Source organism: Macadamia integrifolia, chromosome 1, assembly GCF_013358625.1.
Source record: "Macadamia integrifolia cultivar HAES 741 chromosome 1, SCU_Mint_v3, whole genome shotgun sequence".
Classification (NCBI taxonomy): domain Eukaryota; kingdom Viridiplantae; phylum Streptophyta; class Magnoliopsida; order Proteales; family Proteaceae; genus Macadamia; species Macadamia integrifolia.
In genome coordinates, this window is record NC_056557.1 from 28790426 (window position 1) to 28807899 (window position 17474).

Here is a 17474-nt window from a genome sequence, read left to right on the forward strand (position 1 = left end):
CAATTTTAAACACACCCGACTAAAAAAAATAAAATAAAATAAAATAAAATGAAAAAAACCAGCCAAATATGCGTCCAAATAGTTCAGTCATTCCCCTATTTTATGTGATACCTGATACTATTTGTATTTGATCCTCACATATTATGTATGGTTAGCAAAGTCCATATTAAGATTACTAATGTTCAAAAGACTGTATTTATGCTTGGTTCAATGGCCGATTCATATATACATAGTTTGTAATGCCCCCAAATCCGGGTAAGATATGGGTGCAGGCCCTCGCGGGCCACTGTTAAAAAACGGCATAATCTTACAATTCTCTTACCCAAACACATATACGCAGTGGAAACTAATCTAAAAATATATCAAAATTTCTACAGCGGAAGCTAAGTCGTCATACTTATAACTTCATTACACATTAACAGTCTTAATATGTCTATATCTATCAAATACATTAAACGTACTATAATCCATTGTAAAGTTATTACAACATTCTTTCAAAAACTCTAGCAAAGTCTGGAATAGTTATATCTTCAGATTATTCCTTGGAGGAATGAAAATCAGCACCTCTATCACCAAATACACATTGTGCACAATGACATGGCACATGTTTTAGCTCTGTAAAATAGTTATATATCATGGGGTAAGCTCAACTAGCTTAGTGAGGAAAACACAATCATATCATGAAGTAAAACATGCATGACTAAAGAAACATCATACAAATCACGTGCTACTTCTGTCAATGCATAAATCTGAAAAAATAATATATCTGATCATACATATACTGACATGCATGACATTCAAAATCAAATAATCATCAACCTCAACATTATCCTTTTTTCCTCTTTAACCTATCTTTTATTTCTTACTCTTTTTCTTATTATTTTACCTTTACTTTCTTACTTTTGGGTAGGATGTTTTCCCTTAACGTCTTGCCCTTGTCTTGCTCTTGAGCTCAAAGGATCTAGGTCGTGTCTTGAGAATTCATCCCATAAGCTCCTCTCTCAACGCCTCGCCCTTTTCTTGCTCTTTAGCTCAAAGGATCTGGGTCGTGTCTTGAGAGTGTATCTTTAATCTTTTCTCTTATTTTTTATTCTTTGCTGTCTTGCTTACCAACTTCGGCATCCAGTTGTCACTATCAATTTTAACATTTGGGTGGAGAGGGATATTGATGGAGCCCTTATTGGTCCCCCCACCCCCCGACTGTCCCATACCAGCAGGGTGGGCATTAAAAGACCCCATTATCCTTCTCAGTTCCTCTGTTGGAAAGGACTTTGACAACTTTTAGCTTCGGTCCATTTTACGCCTTAATTTTATATTATGTCTATCATGCCTCACACTTATAAAGAAAATCATGAAAACAATATTTTGATATATATAAAAACATAAAATAGATCTTAGAGGCAATGAAATATATATATATATATATACTATAAATGGCAAAACATGCCAGGATATGGCTGAATTCCCCTCACCTGTAGATGATGTCCAAAAATTACTATGAGAACCACTTTCTGCTAACATTCTCCAGCAATTATATCATCTACATAAGAATTTATTATTTCAAACTTAATGATTCCAGTATGTAATCACTCCTAAACTTAAGCTTTCACTTTGTTATATATGCTACCGACTGTCGGACTTGATCCTTTTACTTTAAACTCACCATCCAACCAAATCATATACTTAGGCTTTTACATAGGTTTCTTAATCTCCGATTGATGTGGGAGCATTTCTAAATGGCCTAATGATCCGAACTAGGTCCACAAGACTACGCCAAAGGACTGAAGCTGAAAATAGTAATTGCAGTCCTCTGTTTTTGGGTAACTTTCGTGTCAAACCTGAACCAATTCCGAATGAACCTGTATCCGTGCCCTATATAGATAGAAAGATCTATGAGTCTATTTTCTTACAAAAAATACGGAACGCCATTTACAATTTTATAAAAGAAGTTATGGCCATTTTGGTAAAGTGCGTTTGGCATGACTGTGTACTCTTGGAATTCAAGAATTCCTCTAATGATCGAACTTTCATATTACACAGTAGTCCATGGTACGTAATCGACTCTTAGTAGTACTTTAATCAACAAATATTGACTAAGATAGTGGGTAGTTAACTTATTTGATCATGGTCCACTATGTTCTCTAATGATTATGACAAATCCATATTAGTAGTCTTAGTAGGACTTTAGTAGGGCCATGTTACACAATCATTTCATATATACGTAGACATAAACTTTCCCTTTCTTTTGTTTCTTTTTCTTTACTCTTTACCATTGGAGCTGATCTCTTAGAAGACTTCCAATATAATCAAATCAGCTTTAGTGTCCTAGGTTCCATGTATATTTCAATTTTCTTAAAGTAGGTTCCTCTTTTGAACTCATTCAGACAATTCCCTTTTAAAATTAAAATAACAATGGGATTCCAACTATAGTTGCTTCCAATATTTTTCATAATTAATACTAAACAAAACTGATTTAAAAATACCAAAATAAAGGAGGAGAAGCCAAAACCTCAGCTGGACAGTAGCAAGCCGTGAGGTTGGGCTACAACCTGGCCTTGGCAGCAGTTTCCTCTCCCAAATCACTTCTCTCTCTCTCCTTCTCTTTCTTTTAAAACTCATGTAACCATGGAAGAACTAAGGTTAGAAAAGCTAAAAACCTCACCTCCACTTCCTCTTTCTTTTCTCAAATTTCAATTGTTAAGCTCTTCCTCCACCAAAATCGTTGGAGTCTTTCACTCCTCCTTTCTTCCACTTTCTTTACCTGAATTTGAGAAAATCACAGCCACCCCAATAATCAATCTCCCTCTTAACTCTCTTCTTTCCTTTCCCTTCTTTTCTTTCCTTTCTTTCTTATTGAAAGATTTGTATGCACATCCTCCCTTTACAAACAAACCCCTACTCTCCCTTTCCCTTTCTCTCTCCACCTATCCCTTTCTCATGTTCATGTCTCTCTCTTTCTCTCCATCCATCACTCTCACACATGTCCCTCCCTCTCTCTCTCTCTTAGTATGTGAGCATTCCTCCCCCTTTCTCTTCTCTTATCTTCTTCTTTTCTCGATTTTCTTCTTTGTCTCTTAGCTAACAAATGAGGGAGGTGAGTTAATGGTGAGAGGATAGGTAGGTCCCACCCAACTTTATCTCACTCTGCCTCTCCTTTTCTTCTCCACCGATAATAGATAAGCCCCCTCTTTTGTGCAATGAAATTTATATTTATATATTATATTACTCCCTTTTGTGCAATGTCATACATACATGGTCATCCCATCCCAAAAAGTCTCTCATCTTTAACTCCTCTTTGTCTCTTTTGTCCTATTTTCAAACCATTCCAACTACTATCTTGTTTGTTCCCATTAATGACATTGATATCTATAATTACATATAAAACTATTATATATATATATATATACATTACCATCACAAACATGTAAATTGGAAATAGGGAGGAGTATTACACAATGGTTTGGGTTAGGTCCCTAAGCTGAATCACACAAGATTTTTGCAAAAGAAAACAGAAAACCCATTTAAATTGGAAATAGGGAGGGGTATTACATTCCTCCCCCCTTATAAAAATTTCGTCCTCTAAATTTGTACGTGCCTCAATTGTCAAAAAGATGTGGGTAATTGGATTGCATGTCCTCTTCTCACTCCCATGATGCCTCTTGAAGTGTGTGATTCTTCCAAAGCACCTTCACATAAGAGATCGTCCAATTACGAAGTACTTGTCGTTTACTTTCCAAAATCTGTATAGATACTTCTTCATAGGACAAATCCTCCTTTAACTGTAGAGATTCATATCCTAGCATGTGGGAAGGGTCTGCTACATACTTCTTGAGCATAGATACATGAAATATGTTGTGCAAACTAGATAAGGCAGGTGGTAATGCAACTCGATAAGCCACTTTCCCAATCCTATCTAGGATTTCAAATGGTCCCACATATCTAGGTCTCAATTTGCCCTTTTTCCCAAACCTCATGACTCCCTTCATAGGTGACACCCTAAGAAATATCATATCTCCCACCTCGAATTCTAGAGTCTTCCTTCTGTTATCTGCATAGCTTTTCTGTCGACTTTGGGCTGTCTTGATCCTCTTCTGAATCAACTCGACCTTATCACAGGTCCTTTGTAAAATCTCTGGTGCTAACAACCTCCTTTCTCCTACCTCATCCCAACATATTGAGGATCTACACTTCCTACCATAGAGAGCCTCATATGGTGCCATGCCAATGGTGGCCTGATAACAGTTGTTATATGCAAACTCCACCAATGGTAGGTGATCACCCTAGTTGCTCTTGAGGTCTATAGTGCAAGCCCTCAACATATCGTCTAAAATTTGAATGGTCCTCTCTGTTTGTCCATCTGTCTGCAGATGAAAAGCTGTGCTAAGGTCAAGTTGAGTGCCCATGGCTTTCTACAAACTTTGCCAAAAACGTGAATTGAACCTAGGATCTCTGTCTGACACTATAGTAACTGGCACTCCATGTAACATGACTATCTCATCTATATACAACTGGGCCAATTTGTCTAATGAATAATTCATCCTAATAGGTAGAAAATGAGCTGACTTGGTCAGCCTATCAATAATGACCCATATAGCCTCATGCCCTCTGGAAGTTCTTGGCAATACTATAACAAAATCCATAGATATTTGCTCCCACTTCCACTCAGGAATGGGTAAAGGCTGCAAGAGTCCTGATGGCCTCTGATGCTCTGCCTTCACTTGCTGACAGGTTAGGTATCTTTGTATGTACTCTGCAATCTCTTTCTTTATGTTGTTCCACCAATAAACCTCCCTAAGATCGCGATACATCTTGGTACCACCTAGATGAACAGTATAGGGTGAGGAGTGTGCCTCACTTAGGATGAGCTGTTTCACCTCAGTGTCATTTGGCACACATAACTTACCTCGGAATCTCAAAGTACCATCAATGGACACGGAAAAATTTGGCTTCTTGCCCTCTTGAACTTCCTTCCTAATTCTCTCTAAGGACATATCATTCCCTTACGCAGACTTGATTCTGTCAATCAATGTTGGTTGTACTGTCAAAGCTGCCATCAAGGATGTGGTATTTTTCACTATAATCTCTAGGTCAAGACTCCGTATATCCTCTAGTAGGTGTGCTAACTAGTTAGAAGCGCTACTGAAATCCCCTGAGACTTCCTACTCAATGTGTCAGCTACCATATTTGCCTTGCCTGGGTGGTAGGTAATGGTACAGTCATAGTCTTTCATCAATTCCAACCACCTTCTTTGCCTCATAGTTAATTCTTTTTGCGTGAAGATGTATTTTAGACTTTTGTGGTCAGTGAAGATCTCACACTTCTCCCCATATAGGTAGTGCCTCCAAATCTTCAAGGCATGCACCATTGTTACAAGCTTGAGATCATGTGTTGGATAGTTCTGCTCATATGGCTTCAACTGTTGAGAGGCATAAGCTACTACCTTCCCGTGCTACATGAGTACACAACCAAGTTCTTTTCTGGAAGCATCATTGTAGATTACTAACCCTTCTGAACTCGAAGGTAAGGTCAATACTGGTGCACTGGTCAGCCTCCGTTTTAGTTCCTTGAAGCTCTTTTCACATTCCTCAGTCCAATCGAACCAAACACTCTTCTTTGTCAGCTTACACAAGGGAAGGGCAATGCTGGAGAATCCCTCCACAAATCTTCTATAGTATCTGGCCAGTCCTAGAAAACTCCAGACCTCTGTAACACTGGTTGGTCTAGCCCAATTCATCACAGCCTCAATTTTATTGAGATCGACTGAAATGCCATCTTCAGATATCACATGGCCTAAAAATTTCACCTGGTCTAACCAGAAATCACATTTACTGAGCTTGGTGAACAACTTGTGCTCCCTCAATCTTTAAAGCACTATCCTCAAATGTTCCTCATGTTCCTCTTTACTCTTGGAGTAAACCAAGATGTCATAAATAAACACTATAACGAACCGATCTAAGAACTCATGGAAGACTCAGTTCATCATGTCCATTAATGTTGCTGGTGCATTAGTTAATCCAAACGACATAACTAAGAACTCATAGTGTCCATATCGGGTTCTGAAAGCAGTCTTGGGGATATCATCTTTCTTAATCTTCAACTGATGATACCCTGACCTAAGGTTAATCTTGGAAAAGACCTTTGCCCCTTACAACTGGTCAAACATGTCATCTATCCTTGGCAACGGATACTTGATTTTTATGGTGACCTTGTTCAACTCTCTGTAGTCAATGCATAATCTCATTGAATCATCTTTCTTTTTAACAAATAATATAGGTGCTCCCCAAGGGGATGAACTAGGTCTAATAAACCCCTTGTTCAGAAGTTCCTATAGCTGCTTCTTCAACTCCTTCAATTCTATCGGTGCCATTCTGTATGGTGCCTTAGAGATTGGGGTTGTGCCCAGAACTCAATACAAAACTCTATCTCTCTGTCAGGTGGTAAGACAACTAGGTCATCAGGAAACACGTCTGGAAAATATTTAGCAACCTCTATGTCTACCAAAGCAGGTCCTTGTACCCTTGTATCTACAATGTTAGTAAGGTAGCCTTGGCACCCCTGGTGGATCAATCGCCTAGCCTAGATGGCTGATATTAATGGGAGCGATGATACACCCAACTTAACTCCGGAATACTTGAACTCTTCCTCATCTTTTGGTCTGAAAACCACTTCTTTCTCAAAACAGTGAATACAGGCATGTTAGGTGGTCAACCAATCCATGCCCAATATCACATCAAAATCTTTCATCTCTAGTAGTACCAGATTTGCTGCTAGCTTTCTACCATCAAAGTCTCATACACTGTATCCGTTAATATCATAGCTCCTGATGGAGTAGATACACACAGCTGGTGATTCATGATTGTGGGGAATACACATATCCTTGTAGCAAAAGAGTGCGAGATAAATGAATGTGTGGACCCTAAGTCAAATAATGTATATGCAAACTGCTCTGCAATGCTTAACATACCTGACATGCATCATAATAATTATCATATTATAAGTTTAATCTATATAAGATTCTACTAACTTAATCATATTAAATAAGGGCACAATGAGTTATAATTTAGTGTAGGGGTACCTGACACCACTGATGGTGAAGTCTCTACATCCTCTGCAATCATGGAAAAGACCCTACCTTAAGCTCTAGGCTTTTGGTCACTGTGGGTACTATGGACACTCTGTGATCCCTGTCCTATCTGTTTGGTCTGTTGCATTTGCTGGCCCTGAAAAGTCTGGCGATCCTGGCGTGGCTAGTAGAACTGGCTAGACTGGCGCTGCTATCCACCCTGATTGCCCTGATTCATGCAATCTCCAACCATATGCCCATGCAATCCACATCTAAAACAAACATTAACCCCAAGTAAGCACTGACCTTGGTGTGACTTCCCACACTTGGGACAAACAACCATAGAAGCTTGTTGGTAATCTCTAGATCTCTGTTGTTTTTGGGAAGGAGTAGACCGAGCATTTGATGGAGCTTGTGGATGTTTCCCATGACTTCTATCCTCAATAGGAGGTGGTCCTGTACCACACCCAACAAACATCCTAGCCCGTTCGATCACATCTTTGTAGGTAGGTAATTTCAAAATGATAATGCTAGCCTGGATGTGGGGACTTAACCCCCTCTCAAACTGTCGAGCCTTACGTTCATCTGTATCCACGACATGAGGAGCAAATATGAAAAGCTCCTGAAATTTCCGAACATACTCAGATAATGGGTTAGAACCCTTCTTTAACTGAAGAAGCTCACATTCCTTCTTCTGTCACAAATCAATTGGAAAGTACTGGTCTAAAAAGGCACTTATGAATCTATCCCAAGTCAATGGTTGTGGACCTTCCTCAAGAGTACAACGGGTAGAATTCCACCAATATGCTGTCTCACTCCTTAACATAAAGGTAGCACAAGCCACCTTCTGTAGGTCTGTGATATCAAGTAGCTCAAATATCATCTCCACTTCCTTTATCCAAGTCGGAGGCCGAAGGGGATCTGATCCAATGCCCATAAACTCTGAGGGTCCTAACCTTTTGAACTACTCTAACATTCTAGTCATCTTTGTTCCCTGAGTATACTGGGCATAACGGCCAGCAGCTACTGAAGTTGACTATTCATGGATAGCGTTGACTAAAGTACCAATCGCATTCATAACATTATGTTGTGCCCATGCCGCTACAGCCGGTGGCGGTGGCAAAACATCACCTTCTGGATGGTGCTGATGGTGCTGGGGATGTAAATGAGGTGGGGCATTCTCACCTGGTGCCACATACCCGCCTTGGTGTTGATGAGGTGGTACTTCTCCACCATGTGCTATACCAGCAACCTGTTGTACTGCCCCAGGGTCTACACCAGGAGCATCTTGAACTGGGATAGTCCAACGTGCTCCTCCTCTCCTTCTTGGTAGCATTTTACTGGCAACCACAACAAGAAGAACTTATTAGCTAGCTGCCAACATAACTTTGACAATCTCTTGATTGTAAACTATATCTATCATACATGAACAATAATCATATACTAAGTTGTCGTCTCATTACCAGTTCTATAATATTAATAACTCTTAGTTCTACTTTACATTTAAAATCCTCAAGTAAACTGTCTTCTACAACTTATATTCTGTTTTACTCCATAGATAAATATGAATTAAATGACCTAGGTATAAACTTCCCAAATCCGTTGTCCAATCATTCCCCAAATCTTGCTTTGATACCATGCTGTAATGCCCCCGAATCCGGGTAAGATATAGGTGCAGGCCCTCGCGGGCCACCGTTAAATAACATTATAATCTTACAATTCTCTTACCCAAGCACATATACGCAGAGGAAACTAATCTGAAAACATATCAAAATTTTTACAATGGAAGCTAAGTCATCATACTTATAACTTCATTACACATTAACAGTCTTAATATGTCTATATCTATCAAATACATTAAACGTACTGTAATCCATTGTAAAGTTATTACAACATTCTTTCAAAAAGTCTAGCAAAGTCTGGAATAGTTATATTTTCAGATTATTCCTTGGAGGAAGGAAAATCAGCACCTCTATCACCAAATACACATTATGCATAATGACATGGCACATATTTTGGCTCTGTAAAATAGTTATATATCATGGGGTAAGCTCAACTAGCTTAGCGAGGAAAACACAATCATATCATGAAGTAAAACATGCATGACTAAAGAAACATCATACAAATCACGTGCTACTTCAGTTAATGCATAAATCTGAAAATATAATATATCTGATCATACATATACTGACATGCATGACATTCAAAATCAAATAATCATCAACCTCAACATTATCCTTTTTTCCTCTTTAACCAATCTTTTCTTTCTTACTCTTTTTCTTATTCTTTTACCTTTACTTTCTTACTTTTGGGTAGGATGTTTTCCCTCAACGCCTCACCCTTGTCATGCTCTTGAGCTCAAAGGTTCTGGGTCGTGTCTTGAGAATTCATCCCACAAGCTCCTCTCTCAACGCCTCACCCTTTTCTTGCTCTTTAGCTCAAAGGATCTGGGTCATGTCTTGAGAGTGTATCTTTAATATTTTCTTTTATTTTTTTATTCTTTGAAGGATCTGGGTCGTGTCTTGAGAGTGTATCTTTAATATTTTCTTTTATTTTTTTATTCTTTGCTGTCTTGCTTACCAACTTTGGTATCTAGTTGTCACTGTCTATTTTAACATTTGGGTGGAGCGGGATATTGATGGAGCCCTTATTGGTCCTCCTCTGACTGTACCATACCAGCAGGGTGGGCATTAAAAGATCCCATTATCCTTCCCAGTTCCTCTGTTGGAAAGGACTTTAAAAACTTTTAGCTTCGGTCCATTTTACGCCTTGATTTTGTCTTATGTCTATCATGCCTCACACTTATAAAGAAAATCATGAAAACAATATTTTAATACATATAAAAACATAAAACAGATCTTAGAGGCAATGACAAACATATATATATATATATATACTGTAAATGGCAAAACATACAAGGATATGGCAGAATTTCCCTCACCTGTAGATGATGTCCATAAATTATTGTGAGAACCACTTTCTGCTAACATTCTCTGGCAATTATATCACCTACATAAGAATTTATTACTTCAAACTTAATGACTCCATTATGTAATCACTCCTAAACTTAAGCTTTCACTTTGTTATATATGCTACCGACTGCCGGACTTGATCCTTTTACTTTAAACTCACCATCCAACCAAATCATATACTTAGGCTTTTACAAAGGTTTCTTAATCTCCGATTGATGTGGGGGCATTTTTAAATGGCCTAACGACCCAAACTAGGTCCACAAGACTACACCAAAGGACTGAAGCTGAAAATAGTAATTGCAATCCTCTATTTTTGGGTAACTTTCGTGTCAAACCTGAACCAATTCTGAAGGAACTAGTATCCATGACTTATATGGATAGAAAGATCTATGAGTCTATTTTCTTACAAAAAAGACGGAACATCATTTACTATTTTATAAAAGAAGTTATGGCCGTTTTGGTAAAGTGCGTCTGGGCTGACTGCGTACTCTTGGAATTCAAGAATTCCTCTAATGATCGAACTTTCATATTACACAGCATTCCATGGTACGTAATCGACTCTTAGTAGTACTTTAATCAACAAATATTGACTAAGATAGTGGGTAATTAACTTATTTGATCATGGTCCACTATGTTCTCTAATAATTATGACAAATCCATATTAGTAGTCTTAGTAGGACTTTAGTAGGGCCATGTTACACAATCATTTCATATATACGTAGCCATAAACTTCTCCTTTCTTTTGTTTATTTTTCTTTACTCTTTACCATCGGAGCTGATCTCTTAGAAGACTTCCAATATAAGCAAATCAGCTTTAGTGTCCTAGGTTCCATATATATTTCAATTTCCTTAAAGTAGGTTCCTCTTTTGAACTCATTCAGACAAGGCCCTTTTAAATTTAAATAACAATGGGATTCCAACTATAGTTGCTTCCAATCTTTTTCATAATTATACTAAACAAAGCTGATTTAAAAATACCAAAATAGGAGAGGAGAAGCCAAGACCTCAGCTGGACAGTAGCAAGCTGTGAGGTTGGGCTGCAACCTGGCCTTGGCAGTAGCTTCCTCTCCCAACTCACTTCTCTCTCTCTCCTCTTTCTTTTAAAACTCATGTAACCATGGAAGAACTAAGGTTTGAAAAGCTAAAAACCTCACCTCCACTTCCTCTTTCTTTTCTCAAATTTCAATTGTGAAGCTCTTCCTCCACAAAAATCGTTGGAGTCCTTCACTCCTTCTCCTTTCTTCCACTTTCTTTATCTGAATTTGAGAAAATCACAGTCACCCCAATAGTCCATCTCCCTCTTAACTCTCTTCTTTCGTTTCCCTTCTTTTCTTTCCTTTCTTTCTTATTGAAAGATTTGTATGCACATCCTCCCTTTACTAACAAACCCCTACTCTCCCTTTCCCTTTCTCTCTCCACCTATCCCTTTCTCATATCCATGTCTCTTTCTCTCTCTCTCTCTCTCTCTCTCTTCATCCATCACTCTCACACATGTCCTTCCACTCTCTCTCTCTCTCTTAGTATGTGGGCATTCCTCCCCCTTTCTCTTCTCTTATCTTCTTCTTTTCTTGATTTTCTTCTTTGTCCCTTAACTAACAAATGAGGGAGGTGAGTTAATGGTGAGAGGATACATAGGTCCCACCCAACTTTATCTCACTCTTCCTCTCCTTTTCTTCTCCACCGACAATAGACAAGCCCCCCCCTTTTGTGCAATGAAATTAATATTTATATATTGTATTACTCCCTTTTGTGCAATGAAATTAATATTTATATATTGTATTACTCCCTTTTGTGCAATGTCATACATACATGGTCATCCCATCCCAAAAAGTCTCTCATATTTAACTCCCCTTTGTCTCTTTTGTCCTATTTTCAAACCATTCCAACTACTATCTTCTTTGTTCCCATTAATGGCATTGATATCTATAATTACATATAAAACTATTATATATATATATATATATACATTACCATCACAAACTTGTAAATTGGAAATAGGGTGGGGTATTACACAATGGTTTGGGTTAGGTCCCTAAGCTGAATCACACAAGATTTTTGCAAAAGAAAACAGAAAACCCATTTAAATTGGAAATAGGGAGGGGTATTACATAGTTGGATAGTTGGAGTGACTTATAGGATTACAGGGAGATAGGATTGCATTGTCATTCTACATGTGATATAAACTAGGAAACCAATGTGAAGAGGGAAAGCCAATATAGAGTTCCTAAGTCTAAGAAACTCTATATACAGTCAATAAACCCCCTCAAGTTGGAGGGTCGGCTAGCAAAGCTTCAACTTGTCACATATGAATTCAGAATGTACTGTAGGCATTGCCTTTGTGAGAATATAGCTGTTCAGATGTGGAAATGAACTGAATTTATGAGAACATTGGTGAGCTCTTCATATGTGGAAATGAACTGAACACTGAGATGTCATTTAGCCACCCTATTGCACACAAAGTGAAAAATCTATTTCCATATGCTTGGTGTGAGTGTGAAGCACTAGATTTGTAGAAAGATAAGTGACACGAATATTGTTACACCAAAGAATGGGAGGTGGACAAAGTGGAAAATCAATTTTTTGAAAAAGAGACTCCAACCAAATCAACTCGGTAGCTGCATAAGCTTGGGCTATGTACTCCGATTTTGTAGAGGAGTGGGTGAGAGTCTTCTGCTTACAAGGGTTCCAAGAAATTAGATCAGGACCTAGAAAAATGGCATACTTGCCAGTGGACTTGTGGTCATCGTTGCTACCTATCCAATAAGCATAAAATAATGCCTGTAGAGCAAGACTAGCGGATCGGTTAAGTAAGAGGCCGTGATGCTGGGTTTATTTCAGATAGCGAAGAATTCGCTTCACCTTGGTCCAATAATCTTTAGATGGGAACTGATAAGCCCAGTTGACAGCAAAGGAGACATCCAGATGAGTAAGTGCAACATATTGAAGAGCCCCCACAATGGACCGATACTGGATATGTTCAGTCAACAGAGCACCCCCTAAAACTGATGATTTTAGGGTAGTGGCCAATGGCCATAGGAGTGTGCATTGATTTGAAATCAACCATTCCTGCCCTATATAACAGATCATGAATATATCATTATTGAGAGAGCACAAAGACCTTTTTGGATGACGAACTAATTCAATGTCAAAGAAGAAGCTTAGGGGACCCAAGTCCTTGTGTGACACCCAAGAATACGGCAAGTACCAAACTGGCCTGGGAGATCAGTGAGGTGTCCACACTAAGAATACGTCAAGTACCAGGGGGTTTGGGAGATCGGTGAAGGTGTGTAAACTTTAGTCCCACATTGCCTAGGGAGAGATTACTGAGTTAATTAATAACCTCTAGCCTCCTTAACATGGCACAACGCGTTTTAAAGTTTTGAGGCCCATGGGCCAAAGAGGATAATATTATGCAAGGTTAATGGGGCCGGGGCATTATACCATGATTGAAAATTCATGAGCGATGTATTGGACTAGCTTTGTTACCTATTCTTGATCATTGCTGGTAAACAATATATTGTCAACATATATAAGAACATCAAGTAGATGCGTACCATGCTTACATATAAAAAGAGAAGGTTTTGTTAGGGATGCTCAAAAACCAAACTATAGTAAAAATTGGGACAATCAATGGAACCATGCTCTAGGAACATGTTTAAGCCCATATAAAGAATGGTGTAGTTGGCAAATTGCTATCAGTGAACCCTGGAGGGAATGCCATGTACCATATAAAGATTGGTGTAGTTGGGATGGGAAGAGCTCTCAACTCCAGATCTACAAAGTCTTCTTCCCTTCTTCCTTCTTCTTCACTAAAAAAAAAAAGAAGATTGTGATTTGCCGACAGGGCCAAACTTATACACCTAATTGAAGTGGCCACTTTATATATAAATAATTTTACTGTCAAAGTGGACAGAAGGATTTAAGGTCTATGGGCAGTTATGGCAAGTTCAGAAAGCCTAGTCGATTTCTAAAACTAAGACATAAGAATTTCAAAGGGAAGAGTGATACATGGTTTCAGAAGCAATAACTAGCCATAAGAAACAAACTCCACAATTTCAAGAACGTAATGGAAAAAAAGAAGTTAAGAAACAAGAGGAGGCCAAATGATGAGGAGTTGCACATATACATAGGCGAATAACGAAAAAGAATAAAAGTAAATTGCATAAGAATATTTAAATTAACTTTTGCTTATTGTTTTACTTTTGGAATTGGACAATATTAAAGTTTCATAACTAAATAGCTATAGTTAGTATAGATGGATATCTTACTTTCTAAATTTGCGTATGATAGATTCAGCTACTTGAATTAATAGCTTATATAAGATTGATTTAAGACTCTACTCCTATTTAACTATTGCATTTTCTCAATCTACAACATCTAGTAGATTGCATAAGAATATTTAAATTAAATTTTGCTTCTAGTTTTACTTTTGGAATTAGACAATATTAAAGTTTCATAACTTGATAGCTATGGTTACTAGTAGAAGGATGGCTTGCAAACTCACTCATGATTGATTCAGCTACTTTATCTACTAGATTATATTAGATTGTTTTGAGACTTTTAGTACTGTTGTTTTACTTGTTGCATTTCAGTGTACATCATCCACTGTATTTTTTATTTGTTGAGCAATCGAAGCTCATAAGCAGTTAATAATTCTTGTTTTTCTTAGTGGATGGATGTTATGTGTGATGAGATTATCGATTCTTTTAGTTTTAAGGAGAATGTAGTTGATCAATGAATACATCTTAAACTCAGTGGGAGCAGATTTGCATTTCTAGTACTCTATGACATTCTTAGTTGAACATGGATTAAATTATATATTACTGCAACTTCTTCCATTCTTTATTTTCCAGTGAAAATTTTACCAAATCTCTTGCTTTTTATATATGCTTTCAAATAGCTTATGTTCTATTTGTTCAATAACAGGTTCATCTACTGTAAGGATGATATTGAGAAGATATCATTATTGATCTAAATCTTTATGGAACACATAATGTGGAAATGGTTGGCATTTAGATGCTAGAGTTTCCAAAACATATTTGCAAATGGGCTTGCATCAATTCAAAATGTGGTAAAGCTTATTGGATTAGCATTGGACCTACTTGAGCTACTCCACCAAATAATAAATAGGAGGGAAAAAAATTTGGCAACATGGATGCTTTTGAAGAATCAAAGAACAATATGAATATCTGGATATTTTTTGCACAATCTTCTACAACCATTTTCATGCATGGGTTTTCTGTTTCTTCACACTTAATTTTGTTATTAGTGTTCTCTATTTTCTGGGCTTGCAAGCGACGTATGATGTCTACCCTTGAAAATTCAAAACCATTGTTGAAGAATGCATACTTTTCATACTATTGGTTAGCCCTTATATCTTGTATGGGTTTGTCCTTTTGTCATTTTCTCTTATGTGTGTTAAACTACCTCTCAGGGTATAGACATGGTTGGGCTGGTCTAAAGATTTTTTCCCAATTGGATTTTGTATTTAGAACACTCACTTGGTTTGTGATCTCTGCTTACTTGCACATCCAATTTGCTCATTTAAGCGAGCGTAGGTTTCCCATTCTACTAAGGATTTGGTGGGCCTTATACTTTCTTATGTCTTGTTCCTATCTTGTTATACATCTTGGATTGTATTGGAAACATTCATCCTTATCATTTTTTCTATGGGTCTCCGATGCTCTGTCCATTGTTGCTAGTTTGTTCCTTTTCTATGCTGTGTTATTTGGCAAGACACAAGAAGATGAAGATCTCCATCTTTTGGAGCCTCTCTTGAAAAGTAGTTATAGTCGAAGCAATGACGACAGAAAAGGACTAAGTATCGATGGAGAGAGAGTAACTCCTTATGCAAATGCCAATATTCTTAGTATGCTTACTTTTTCTTGGATGGGTCCTCTGCTTGCACTTGGGTATAAAAGAACACTAGACCTTGAAGATGTTCCTCAGCTTGCTACTTGTGATAGTGCCAGTGTGGTCTTTGCTTGTTTTAGCAATAAAATTGAACATGATGGTAATGTTGGTCAGGTAAACACTCTGAAATTAGCAAAGGGATTGATTCTCTCAGTGCGGAAAGAAATTCTATGGACAGCTATATTTTCCATTGTTCGCATATTGGCTTCTTACGTTGGACCATATCTTATTAACGACTTCATTCAATATCTTAATAGCTCTGATCAACAAAAATATCAAGGCTATACACTAGTGTTTATTTTCTTCCTTTCAAAACTCATAAGGTGCATCTCAGAGAGGTTGTTATTCTTTCAATTGCGAAAGATGGGAATTATGGTCCGTGCTGCCTTATTCTCTATAATCTACAAAAAGAGCCTTAACCTTTCAAGCCAATCAAAGCAGGTTCACACTAGTGGCGAGAACATTAATTTGATGAATATTGATGTTGAGAGGATTGGGCTTTTCACTTGGAACTTGCATAATATATGGAGGGTGCCTCTTCAGGTTATTCTGGCATTGTTGATCCTGTATATAAGACTTGGAATCGCCTCACTTGTAGCTTTTGTTGCAGTAATAATGTTGATGTTAGCAAATTTTCCATTAGGAAAAATGCAGGAGAAATTTCAAGGGGAATTGATGGATTCAAAAGATCAGCGGATGAAGGTGACATCTGAAGCTCTAAGGAATATGAGGATTCTTAAGCTCCAAGGCTGGGAGATGACATTCTTGGATAAGATAATCGAGTTAAGAAATTTTGAAACAAAATGGATAAGAAGGTTACTTTATTCATCAGCTATGATTTCTTTCGTCTTCCAGGCTGCTCCCATGTTTGTATCCATGGTTACTTTTGGGTTCTGTATGCTTATGAAAATTCCACTAGATTCGGGGAAGATTCTATCAGCACTTGTAACATTTGAAGTATTACAAGTACCTATTTATAGTCTTCCAGACACAATCTCCATGATAGTTCAAACTAAAGTTTCCCTCGACAGGATAGCCTCATTCCTCTGTCTTGATGATCTTCATCTGGATATAATGCAAAAGCCTCCAAATGATGATGTCGAAGTTAAAATTGAGATTGTCAAGGGGAATTTCTCTTGGGATCTTCATTCCCCTAATCTCACATTAAAAGATCTTAATTTCCAGGTGTACCGTGGTATGAGAGTGGCTATTTGTGGTTCTGTTGGGTCTGGAAAGTCAAGCTTACTTTCATGCATATTAGGGGAAATACCAAAGGTATCTGGAGCCATTAAGTTGAATGGAACGAAAGCCTATGTTGCACAATTACCTTGGATACAAAGTGGCACGATAGTGGACAATATATTGTTTGGTAAGGAGATGCACAGGGAAAGATATGAGATGATCATTGAAGCATGTTCATTGAAGAAGGACCTAGATTTGTTTGCCTTTGGAGACCAAACTCTCATAGGAGAGAGAGGGATTAACTTGAGTGGTGGGCAAAAGCAAAGAATACAGATTGCTCGTGC

At 37.8% G+C, this 17474-nt stretch overlaps 1 protein-coding gene across 1 annotated transcript; it reads left to right on the forward strand.

The window, feature by feature from the left end:
- Window positions 1–15636: 15636 nt before the first annotated feature.
- On the forward strand, window positions 15637–17240 carry LOC122072984 (ABC transporter C family member 3-like). Its single transcript, XM_042637450.1, has 2 exons — window positions 15637–17143; window positions 17185–17240. The coding sequence occupies exons 1-2, from the start codon at window positions 15637–15639 to the stop codon at window positions 17238–17240; spliced, it is 1563 nt and encodes a 520-aa protein (XP_042493384.1).
- Window positions 17241–17474: the final 234 nt, after the last annotated feature.